Source organism: Aegilops tauschii, chromosome 5 (genome assembly GCF_002575655.3).
Source record: "Aegilops tauschii subsp. strangulata cultivar AL8/78 chromosome 5, Aet v6.0, whole genome shotgun sequence".
Classification (NCBI taxonomy): Eukaryota; Viridiplantae; Streptophyta; class Magnoliopsida; order Poales; family Poaceae; genus Aegilops; species Aegilops tauschii.
The window spans coordinates 164,299,014-164,310,871 of record NC_053039.3 but is presented as its reverse complement, the minus strand read 5'-3'; the positions used below and the strand labels follow the sequence as shown (position 1 = coordinate 164,310,871).

General features: G+C 47.6%; 1 protein-coding gene across 1 annotated transcript; it reads right to left on the bottom strand.

Annotated features, from left to right (window-relative positions):
- Positions 1–7,855: 7,855 nt before the first annotated feature.
- On the bottom strand, positions 7,856–10,878 carry LOC141022642 (uncharacterized). The gene is made up of 3 exons (XM_073498906.1): positions 9,816–10,878; positions 9,397–9,560; positions 7,856–8,527 (listed from the first exon to the last, which is right to left on the bottom strand). Exons 1-3 carry the CDS (start codon positions 10,876–10,878, stop codon positions 7,856–7,858), a joined length of 1,899 nt encoding a protein of 632 aa, XP_073355007.1.
- Positions 10,879–11,858: the final 980 nt, after the last annotated feature.

Genomic DNA, 11,858 nt, shown 5'->3' with positions numbered 1-11,858 from the left:
GTGCACTCTTCGATCAATGAGTTAGGATTATTCAATCCCTTGCTTATTTGATCATATCGTCTTGCTCTGAAAAGCAAGATTGTTCTCGAGCTTAGTAACATATCGGTGGTTCGTGATGTTCCGAATATCTTCTCGGAAGTATTACCAGGTTGTCACCTGACCGCTATGTTGAGTTCGTGATCATGTTGGTTTTCCTCCAAACCACACATTCTCCAAGAATCTGTGTGGGATACCCCCTGAGCTAGTTGGTTAAGCCAAACAACAACTTGGAGAGTTGGAAGATAAAAGCTTGTCTGACTTAGTTCATGTTAAGGGATATCATTTTGTGTGTGTGTGTGTGTGTTGAAGAAAGATGATATCTCCATCGATTGGTCCTCGTGATCAGTTGTTGGATCTATTGCCTTGTCAAAATTTTGACTTGAGTATGGGCTATCGTCAAGCCAAATCAGAACCAACGATGTTCGTAATGTTTTCTTACTCGTCGTTGATCCCTCGAGCATACACCATTACATCTTTGGCCTGACCAATGCTATCACCGTGTTCACATGATGGTGGAAGTCCAGTGATATGGAAATTCCGATGAGTTGTTGTTGAGCCCATCAGCAGCATTTTGTCTCCACCATGATTCATGTTGAACATCAACCTAGTGTTGAAAATTTTGTCAGCAATGCCTTCGTGTTCCGTTCATGAAGCTTATGCTTGAATGGAAGAAGTGACTTCCTCGAATTCATGTGCATTTGGTGCATGTTGCCGTCGTGAGTTCGAGAAAGCTTTGTTTTTGTTTCCTCGGGAATCATCCCAAATCAGTCATGCATACGTGCGAAGTATTCTATGGTTTGGTAGATTAATTACCTCCACTCCATTCGTATTCCTAGCACACCAAGCCACTGGTTGATTTGTTCAAAGATAATAAGTTCTAAGTGCTAGTCCTGAAGGTACCAGATGGATTTGTACAAGATTCCGTTATCCTCGATGATGGTTCCCAACCAGAACTCGGTAGTATTTTTTATTATAAGACTACTATAGTCATGCTTGTCTGGGACGGCGTGTTCACCTGTTGTGGCAAAACCCGCTCATGTTTTGGAGCTTGCTATCGTAGTTCATCTCCCGAGAGTCTCGCAACGTTATCTCGTTGATTTGTGTTGCAACTCTTCCTTTCAGACATGTGAGTCTGAAGTATCCTAATTCTAACCAGATCTGAATCTCAGGTAGATATGATGGTTGGAACACTCCCAACATTTGCATTTTGTTCCCAGCTTGCACCCCATCGTGCCAATTTTCCATGGGATGCCCTTCTCAGCAGTTGCTGTCTAGGATCATCTTTAGAAGTGGTCCTACCATGGGTTCCATCCATTTCCAATGATAAGCAAATCATCCATCGCGTTGTCTTCAACAAGGCAGTCCACATCATCCATTCTAGCCCGAGTATGTCGTTCTCTCGAACTCCGTCAAACGATCGTTTGTGAATTGCCTTAGGTTGGTATAGAGAGTTTCAATGATCGATGTATCAAAAGTAATTCTTTTTGCCACTCAAGGGAATAATTCTACCAGTCATCTTCCCAAAGGTGCCCCGTTTGTTCCGAAGTGCAACCAACTCCTTACTACGTTGACACTGTTCACCACCCTCCTAAGTGTGGAAATTCCGCTACTCATTTAAACCTTGCCATATGCTCATTTCCATCATTCTTGATGTGTGTATCGTGTCTTAGCTCAAGAGATGTTATGTGTCTCACTTCATGAGCTGATCGTCAGTTGCTCGATCTTTGAGGAGATCAGTTCCGTAGAATTTCTTTCTGTCATCGTCATGTTGGATGAAGTTCTCAGAGCATGACATCGAGACAAAGATCGTGATCGAATCAACGTTCTTATGAAGTGCAACCTGGATCATGAAGATTGTGTTAGTTTGCGTTCCCCCTTCCATCTTACCCTACGCTTGAATCTCGGGACGAGATTCTTGTTTAGTGGGGGTGAGTTGTCACATCCCTAGCTTCTGGCAATGCACTAGGCTAGCCTCATGAGTGTCATCATGTTTAAATTTCAATTAAACTTGAAATGGGGATGACAGAAACCCCCAGCACCCCCCTTAATCCAACTAGGGTTTACCGAAATCTTTTTCAATGAAACTGAAATGCCCTCCTAAAATGTTCCACATCTTTGCCTTGGTCTAGAACTGTGGGGACTCCGACTCATAAGTCGTGATCACCGAATGCACGTGCACAGTGATCCCAGAGATCAATGCTCACTGAACACACAGAAGCTGAAAAAACAAGAGTCTTACATCCATACATACCGTCTTACAAAAATTATGACCATTATGGTCAAGTCTTACATAGATAAAGCCATAAGGGCTGAGTACCAAATAAACTTAAGCAGCGGAAATCTTCGTCAATAAGTAGAACCCATGCCATATGCCTTAACCCTACAGGCATTCTGATTGGGAAACGTCCTAGTCCGCATGTTCGTCTCCAAGGAACTCTTCTTCGAACTCCTGTTCTCCCATGCATGGCCAATTAAATAACTAGTGGCAAGCCAATGTGTACTTTGAATGTACTCGCAAGCAACCCATGTTTCGGTTCAAGATACAACAATGCATGATATAGGTAAATTTTGCAGAAAGCTAGTTTTGTTGTGTTATGACATGTTCAATAATTGGTAAAACATGCATCATACGAATTCAAGTAACCATAGGGAATGGTTACAGATATCAACATAAATGGAGTGGGCACCATCCCAACTCAATCATGTCAAGTCCTTTGACTTGACCCAAGTAGTTCTTCCCACTTATCCAATCACACCCACTGGTTTGTAAACATGAGGATGTAGCCCAAGAGCGGTTACCCAACTGTCCTTGACCGTGGACACGGCTATTCGAATAGTTTTACACTCTGCAGAGGTTGCACACTTTACCCACAAGAACCGGGGAACTTCCGTGTCATCCATGACCCGCGGTACCTCAAGTACCCGGGGTAAGCACTCGATCACTATCTTTCCCTAGACACACTAACATAGAGTCCACTCGATTGGTAGTAACCCCCATGCCCAACATTTCACATCTTAAAATTGTGGAGCCTCTCTCCCATATTCATCACATACCACAAGCACGGGGTACCAACGGTGTGTCCGGTGCCCTCTGAAAACAGTCATGGTCGCCCTACCTGGCACGACCCCGTCCTGAGAGAGGGCAACAACAACTCTCCCGTCACTAGTAATGCGGGATCCAAGCTAGTATCGGCCTAGGTAATCAATAATGCCCTTTCCCATATAAGGGTAGAGTGGTTGCGCATGTAGGGTTGGAATAACGGTCGCAACTTAAACCAATCTGTTTTGAAAACAACACACACACTTGCCTCGGTACACCACTTCGTCATCAAGTGGTTACCCAACTCATCATCTCCTTCGGGCATAAATGGCACCCGACAGGGTTTTCGGAAAGTCTTTTGAAAATACTTTGCCTCCCTCACCATGCATATTCCCGTCCCTTTTAGCGTAGCAACTACTTTAGCATCCTATCTACTCCCACCGGCATAACCCTCATAAGGAGGTAGGGTCATGCACAATGCAAGTATCAACGAGGAAGTAACGGAGGCAACCCATCAAGTGGTTACCACCTCATCATGATTCCGTTGCAACAACAATATGGTGCTCTATGACATGCATAAAAAAGGTTTCATAGACATGGTCAAAGGGCTACTTGCCTGGCTCAGCAAAGCCTTCTGGGTCTTCAAAGTCTTCTGGTCCAACTCCTTCGTCAGCAACGCAATCTATCGTTGCAAGATAATAACGAGAAAAATAAGGCAATAATAAAACAGAAAAACCAAAGTGCTTAGAAAAATGTCAACTCATTTTTGTTAAATACTAGGTTTAAACTAAGGAGGGGAAAATTCTTAGTTTTGGATTTGGAGCTACAGGGACAGAGCAATGGATTTTTAAACAAGGATTTAATTGCTCAAATTTGAATTTGAATTTGAGAAGTACAGAAAAGTTGGTTGGGCATGTATGAAAACTACACCATTAAATAGGTCGGATTTTTACAAGATTTTTGGAACTGGAATTATTGCATTTGGATTAATATTTAATCCTGTGGAATTTTTCGAAAAGGGACAGAAAAAGAAAAAGAGAAAGGGCACTGTGCCCGCTGGGCCAGAACAGCTGCAGTGCAGCAGGCCCAGAGGGGAAAAGGCCCAAGCGAGCTGGCGCGCGCGCGCGCCAGGTTTTCAAACCTGACGGGCGGGGCCCAGGCGTCAGCGAGAGAGAGAGACGATGGAGGGGAGAGGCCGACAGGCGGGGCCCGCCTGTCATCCCTAACCCCGAGTCCAGACGGCCGGCGAGCTCACCGGCGACGATGCAGGGCACGGCGAGGTCGGGCGAGGGCACGACTGGGCTCAGCGTTGTGTCGCCGTTCGGGTGGAGGTGGAGTTGGTCACCGGAGCTGCCTGGTTCGCCGGCGACGAGGTCACGCGGCGGAGGTGCTTCGGGCGTCGGTCGTTCCGGCCGTTCCCGGCTGCAAAAGAGTGGGGGAAAGGGAGGGGAAGGGTCAGTGGTGCCGCGCGGTTCCAGATCGAGAGAGAACGGGGGCGGAGGAGGCCTGTACCGCGCGAACGCCGACGAGCCGAAGCGGCGGAGCTCGAGCTCGATCTCGAGCTCGAGCGGCTCTGGAGACAAATGGGTGGTGCGGGAGGTGGATTAGGAGTGTGGGGGAGCGACAGGGAGTGAGAGAGGCTCGGGGTCGCCTCATATAGGCTGGCCGAGGTCCACCGTAGGCACGGCCTATGGGTGCCCGTGGGATCGGCTCGGGTGGCCGTTAGAGAGGGAATGGAGGGCTCGGGGGTGTTCGTGGGAGTGGTCTAGGGTGCCAGGGAGAGAGAGGAGGAGCGGGACGAGCTGTGGTCGGCCACAGGGGCGGCGCGAGCATTGGCCGAGCGGGGCGGCGTTCTGGCGCGAGCTGCAGGAGAGAGAGGAGGGCGCAGGAGCAAGTGGGCGGCCTGCTGGCGTGGAGCGGACGTCGAGGGGCATCGACTGGCGCGCGGGGGAGGCTCGAGGTGGCCGGGAGACGCAGCGTCAATGGTCAGGTGCCCTGCCAGGCGCTCCAGAGCGCGACTTTGGCCGACATCCGCAGCTTTCCCGCGTCCGCGCGCGTCCACTTGCGTCTGGCAGCTGAAGGAGGCGTGGGCAAAAGCTGGGGAGAGCCTTGGATGCTCTGAAAAGCTGAGGGGAGAGAACGAGGCTGAGAGAGAGGGAGGAATCTACTGTCCAGAGAAGAAAAATGTGGTTCTCCCCCCTTCATCATTGCTTCCTCGGGCAGCAAGCACACAAGTGCTAGAGGGGGACTAGGAGGGGTCGTGGTAGAAAGTTGAGCCTACGGAGACTAGTGGAAGACGCCAAAAATGGGATTTTGGTAAAGTGGCAGAAGGAGTTTGATGCAGATTTGGACAAGTAGATGATTTCCATTTGCCATGAGACTCCACAGGGTGAAATGTCACATATAATTAGGGCCTTCCACCAATTTGGAGCTTATTTGGGCAAAGTTGCCGATGCAACTTTTGTAAACCCTAGAAATTAGCAGAAATGAACCTGTGTAGATCTAGTTGAGCAATTCATTTCTCCTTGATGCACCACTTGGTGTAGAGGCCTCATTTGGTCATGTGAAAGTTGGGGTCAAGGAGAGAAAGTTGGTAGTACAAAGTTGCTCAAATTTGATTCTAGTCAGAGAGGGTTTTGGGGCATTTTGGTGAACCAAACTGACCTTAATTGAGACGAGGCTTTGCAAGGTGATCACAATATGCACTTGTGACTTGCTGGATTTTCCTTGGATTTTTATGAAAATATTGCCTGTAGAAATATTTCAAATCTTTGAAATGGGCAGAAATGGTTCTGGGAGGTTTTGTCCAATATTTTGAACATGACCATGTGTTGAAACTCTTATATATGGAAAATATATGTCCACTGAGTTCCCCTGATTTTTGTCATATATTTTTCAAACAATAAAATAATTTTTCCCTATTAAAGACAATTTCTCGCCTTAAGAAAAAACTTTTAAATAAAATAGGAAAATGAATTTTAAAATTATATTTTTGTGGTTTATGGGAATCCTATATCTAATAGGTTTCCAATATACTCTTTGAAATATTTTTCATATCCCAAATCAAGTACTTGTAGTGCAAACCTCAATTCAGGGGTTTTTGGAAAACTAATTTTTGAAAATACTATTTGGCCAAATTATTTTTGTAAGAAAATACTATATTTCACTATACACATGGCATGATCATTGGGCAGAAGTTTGGGGCAAGGAGATGAAGTACAGAAGGTGGAGTAGTTGACTTCAAAGAGCACTTGAAAAACCACACTGAGAAAACCAACTCCAAAAATAAAAGCCAAATAATGCAAAAGTTTTTGTTGGTCCAAATTTCATGCTTTATTAATGCAAATGACATGTTACAAAATGCAGGGTGTGACATACCTACCCCCCTTACAAGAATCTCGTCCCCGAGATTCCTAAACTAGGCTAAAAAAGAGATCGGGAAACTCGGATCTAAGGTAGTCTTCATGTTCCCAGGTTGCTTCTGCTTCAGTGTGGTTGCTCCACTGGACCTTGAAGTACTTGATGGTGCGGCTTCGAGTGCGTCATTCAGCCTCGTCCAAAATGCAGATGGGCCTCTCATGGTAGGTCAAATTAGGCTGAAGGTCAATGGCTTGGTGATCAACGTCCTTGTAAAGATCAGGCTTGTCTGGAACTTGGAGACACTTCCGGAGCTGTGACACGTGGAATATGTTGTGCACATCAGATAGTTCAGGTGGCAGTTCCAACTGGTAAGCCACTTCTCCTCGCCGCTCAGTGATCTTGAAGGGGCCGATGTATCTTGGTGCGAGCTTTCCTTTGACATGGAAGCGTTGTGTTCCCTTGAGAGGCGTGACCCGGAGATAGACATGGTCTCCAACTCGGAAGGTCATGTCTCGACATCGTGGGTCAGCATAGCTCTTCTGTCTTGACTTGGCAGTCTTCAAATGCTCTCTGACAAGTTGGACTTGCTCTTCTGCTTCACGGAGGATATCGGGCCCAAATACTAGTCCTTCTCCAGTCTCGGACCAATTGAGGGGAGTGCGGCACTTCCGTCCATATATCACTTCAAACGGTGCCATCTGAATATTGGACTGGTAGCTATTGTTGTAGGAGAACTCGGCGAAGGGTAAGCAATCTTCCCACTTAGCTCCATATGCTAAGACATAGGCTCGGAGCATGTCTTCGACTTTCTGATTCACTCGTTCTGTCTGTCCTCCGGTCTGGGGGTGGAAAGCAGTGCTGAAGGACAACTTGGTCCCCATGGCCTCTTGGAACTTCTTCCAGAACCTTGAGGTAAATTGGGTTCCTCTATCCGACACAATCTCCTTGGGAACACCATGAAGGCTTACAACTCGGTTGATGTAGAGACTGGCTAACTGGTTCCCCTTGTAGGTCGTCTTAAGGAATGAAGTGGGCCACCTTGGTCAAATGGTCAACAATGACCCATATGGAGTCATGCCCCTTGCTTGACCTGGGTAATCCGGTGATGAAGTCCATCCCGACTTTGTCCCACTTCCATTCAGGCACCTTGAGAGGTTGTAACAATCCAGCAGGTCGCTGATGTTCAGCCTTGACTCTCTGGCATACGTCACACTTAGCGACGAAAACAGCTATCTCTCTCTTCATGCCATGCCACCAGAATCCTTCCTTTAGGTCTTGATACATCTTGGTTCCTCCGGGGTGGATGGAATACGGGGTTTCATGAGCTTCTTGCAAGATCAAATTCTTTAGCTCAACCTTGTTGGGTACGCAAATGCGATTCCCGAACCACGCAATTCCTTGCTCATCCTCTGAGAATCATGGGGCCTTTCCTGCCTTGATCTTCCTCTTGATGCCTTCAATACTCTCGTGTCCCTTCTGAGCTTCCTTAACATCATCCATCAGGGTAGGCTTGACTTCGAGGTTGGCCAAGAATCCTGGTGCAACTAGTTCCAACCCGAAGCTTTCAAGTTCCTTATACAAGGCGGGTAGCTTTTCCTTAAGCATAGCATTCAAGGAACAAGCCTTTCTGCTTAATGCTTCTGCTACCACATTAGCCTTTCCAGGGTGGTATTGAACACTAAGATGATAATCCTTGATCAATTCTAGCCATCTTCTCTGCCTCATGTTCAATTCCTTCTGAGTGAAGATATACTTCAGACTTTTGTGATCCGTGTATATCTCACATCGCTTCCCTAGGAGGTAATGCCGCCATGTCTTCAGGGCATGAACCACTGCTACTAACTCAAGATTATGAGTAGCATAGTTCTCTTCATGAGGACGTAGCTGTCTGGATAGATATGCTACGACTCTACCTTCTTGCATAAGAACACCTTCAAGCCCAGCTCTCGACGCATCACAATATATCACAAATTCTTTGTGAATATCAGGTGTGGCCAGAACTGGGGCGGTGGTCAATCTCTTCTTCAGCTCCTGGAAGCTTTCTTCACACTTTAGCGTCCATTCAAACTTCTTGTCCTTCTTCAAGAGCTGGGTATGGGTCGGGCAATGCTTGAGAATCCTTCAACGAACTTGCGGTAATATCCCGCGAGTCCGAGGAAGCTTCTGACTTCCTTCACATTGCTTGGGGTTTGCCATTCAGTCACGGCTTGGATCTTGGTGGGATCCACTGACAATCCTTCGGCAGTCAATTTATGACCCAAGAATCCAACCACATGCAGCCAAAATTCGCACTTGCTGAACTTGGCGTACAGTTGGTGCTCTCAAAGCTTGTCTAGGACCATCCTCAAGTGTTGCTTGTGCTCTTCTTCCGTCTTCGAGAAGACAAGAATGTCATCAATGAAGACGACAACAAACTTGTCCAAATATTCCATGAAGACCTTATTCATGAGATACATGAAGTAAGCTGGGGCATTGGTCAATCCAAAGGACATGACCGTGCACTCATATTGGCCGTATCTGGTTACAAATGTCGTCTTCGGAATATCTTGGGGTCTGATTTTCAGCTGGTAGTACCCTGATCTGAGGTCGATCTTGCAGAACACCTTGGCCCCATTGAGTTGATCAAACAGATCTTCAATCTTGGGAAGTGGATACTTGTTCTTGATTGTAACTTCATTGAGGGAACGATAGTCAATGCATAAGCGGATAGTGCCGTCCTTCTTTGCCACAAACAGAACAGGTGATCCCCAAGGGGAGGCACTAGGGCGGATAAATCCCTTCCTCAACTGCTCTTCGAGTTGCTTCTTCAACTCCGCTAACTCTTCCGATCCCATTCTATAAGGCTTCTTATAGATGGGTCCTGCTCCGGGTATGAGCTCGATGATGAACTCAATGTCTTGGTCAGGAGGCATTCCCGGTAGCTCATCAGGAAAGACATCGGGGTATTCGCATACTACCGGCACTTGCTCCAATCCAACTTCAGTCAGATAGTTGACTTGGGTGGCTTGAGCAGAGGAGGGGTTGGAGGCAAATTTAACTTCGACTCCTTGGTCGTTGGTCACAGTGATAGTTCGGTTGGCACAATCTAACAAGCCTTGGTGCTTGATGAGCCAATCCATTCCTAAGATCACATCCAAGCCTTGCGATCTTAGGATGATAAGGTCTGCTAGGAAATCTACCCCGTTAATGACGATCCCGACTCCCTTACAGCCTATCATGGCTCTCATCTCAGCTCCGGGGGGTTTGTACCACCATAGGGTTATTCAGGGGTGTAGGGGTCATGCCATTTCTTAATGCAAACTCTTGGGTGACAAATGAATGCGTGGCTCCAGAATCAAACAAGACAGTTGCAGTGCTGAGTTAACAAGGAACGTACCCAGCACGACGTCCGGGTCTTCCTGGGCTTCTTCTGCAGTGACATGATTCACACGACCCTTGCCATTGTTGGGCGGCTTGCGGGGAGCTTTGTTCCTTGGTGGCATCCCGCGGCTTGGTACTGGGTTCTGCGCCTTGGGGCGCGGGGCGTCGGGCTTCTTGTTGGGGTAATTCTTGGAGTAGTGTCCTGGCTGACAACATCCAAAGCAAGTGACTTGATTGGACTTGCTGCTCTTGCCGGCATTGTTATTGGGGTTGTTGTAAGCTGGCCTAGGGTTGGCATACTGCTGAGGCTGATAGTTGGTGCGGGGTGCAGGGGCTCTTGGCTGCTGATAGGTTCGCTTGACCGGGGCTGGCTGCCACGGGCGAGGCTTCTGGTTGCTGGAGCTGCCTTTGCTGATCATCTTGCGCTTACGGGTATCATCCAAAGCACGTCGCTTGTCCTCAAGCATGAGTGCCTTGTTCACCAGATCAGGAAAGGTTGGGTAGTCACACACAACAAGCGAGTACTGCAGAGTCTGGTTAAGGCCTTCCATGAAGCGCTCTCTTTTGGCAGCATCAGTGCGGACATCCTCAGGAGCATACCTTGACAGAACACTGAACTTCTGCATGTACTCCTTGACAGTGCTACTTCCTTGCTTCAGGGCTCGGAACTCACGCTTCTTGATGGCCATGATTCCGGAAGGAATATGGGCCTTGCGGAATTCTGTCTTGAAGTCATTCCAAGTGATGTTTTTCCCAGCATGCATGACCTTGAATCCATCCCACCAAGCTCTGGCAGTTCCCCCAAGACAGTGGGCAGCATATGCCACCCTCTCGCGGTCTTCAGTGCAGCCGACTAGTTCCAACAGATCCTCTATGGTGCGGACCCAGTCGTCTGCATCCAGGGGTTCTGCAGTCTCGACGAAGGTGGGTGGTGCATGCTTCTTGAACTCTGCCAAGGTGGAACGTCCATTGCCGTTCCCTGACGGCTGGCGGTTGACCGCCTGGGCAATCATCTGGAGGGCTGCAGCGTTGGCTTGGCGTTCCTCTCGGAAGGCTTGGAGAAGCCGAGCCATGTCCATGTTTGGAGGTGGTGGCGGTGGTGGAGCTTGTCCTTGGGTTTGGTCCTGACTGGCTCCTGCTCCGGCTTCTTGCTGCTGAGTAGAGCACTACTAGGAAAAGGCCTACTAATGGCGCACCTAATTTGGCCATTAATGGCGCATTAGTGGTGCGCCATTAGTAGCACGCCATTAGTATATTTTACTAATGGCGCACCACTGGTGCGTCATTAGTATCTGGTATACTAATGGCGCACCCCAGATGCGCCATTAGTATGCCTCCCAGGGGGCCATCTATACCCAGGTGCTTTGGCATACTAATGGCGCACAACAACTGGATGCGCCATTAGTAACTTCGGCATACTAATGGCGAACTGTTTAGTGATGCGCCATTAGTATCCTCTGGCATACTAATGGCGCACTATGATGTGATGCGCCATTAGTATGAATATTAGGTTTTTTTTTTAATTTTCTGTTTTTTGCACAGGTTACAAAATGTATAATTGGACAAAATATAGACAGTACACATCAACAACAGATTCATCGAATACAATAGAAGATTAGTCTCTGAATACAATTCATCATTTTAGTCTCCGAATACAATTCATCATATTAGTCTCCGAATTGAAAAGACCGAACAAAGATAGAACATTATATTACAAGTCTTGAGACCGCGAGTTTGTCTTCACATTACAAGTCGATATCGATCATCTAAACTACCATCACATAGAAGAGAGCTGCGGTCATCACGATGAGCATCATCACGATGAAACTCGTCTTCATCCGGTTCCTCCAACGCTCCCTCCCCTCTCCCGCTAGATAGCGGGCGTATCTAGATTCGGCCTCGGCCCTAGTGGCGTACCCTTTGTAACTGTTACCGCTGAATCGGTGAACCTGTCTCCGACACTCCTCCCAGTCGTCGTAGACTCCGGGAACCTTACCCTTGTACACGACATACCACGGCATCGCTATGCAGTAGCCAAACGAAACGTTAGTACCAATTC

What these genes read in the sequence shown, in the direction of transcription:
- LOC141022642 (XM_073498906.1), bottom strand. Translation starts at nt 10,878, where the DNA reads ATGGACATGGCTCGGCTTCTCCAAGCCTTCCGAGAGGAACGCCAAGCC. An exon ending in AGACCCGGACGTCGTGCTGG is followed by an intron (nt 9,561 to 9,815) that starts GTACGTTCCTTG and finishes ATGTGATCTTAG; the next exon opens with GAATGGATTGGCTCATCAAG. An exon ending in TTGGATTGGAGCAAGTGCCG is followed by an intron (nt 8,528 to 9,396) that starts GTAGTATGCGAA and finishes ACCCATACCCAG; the next exon opens with CTCTTGAAGAAGGACAAGAA.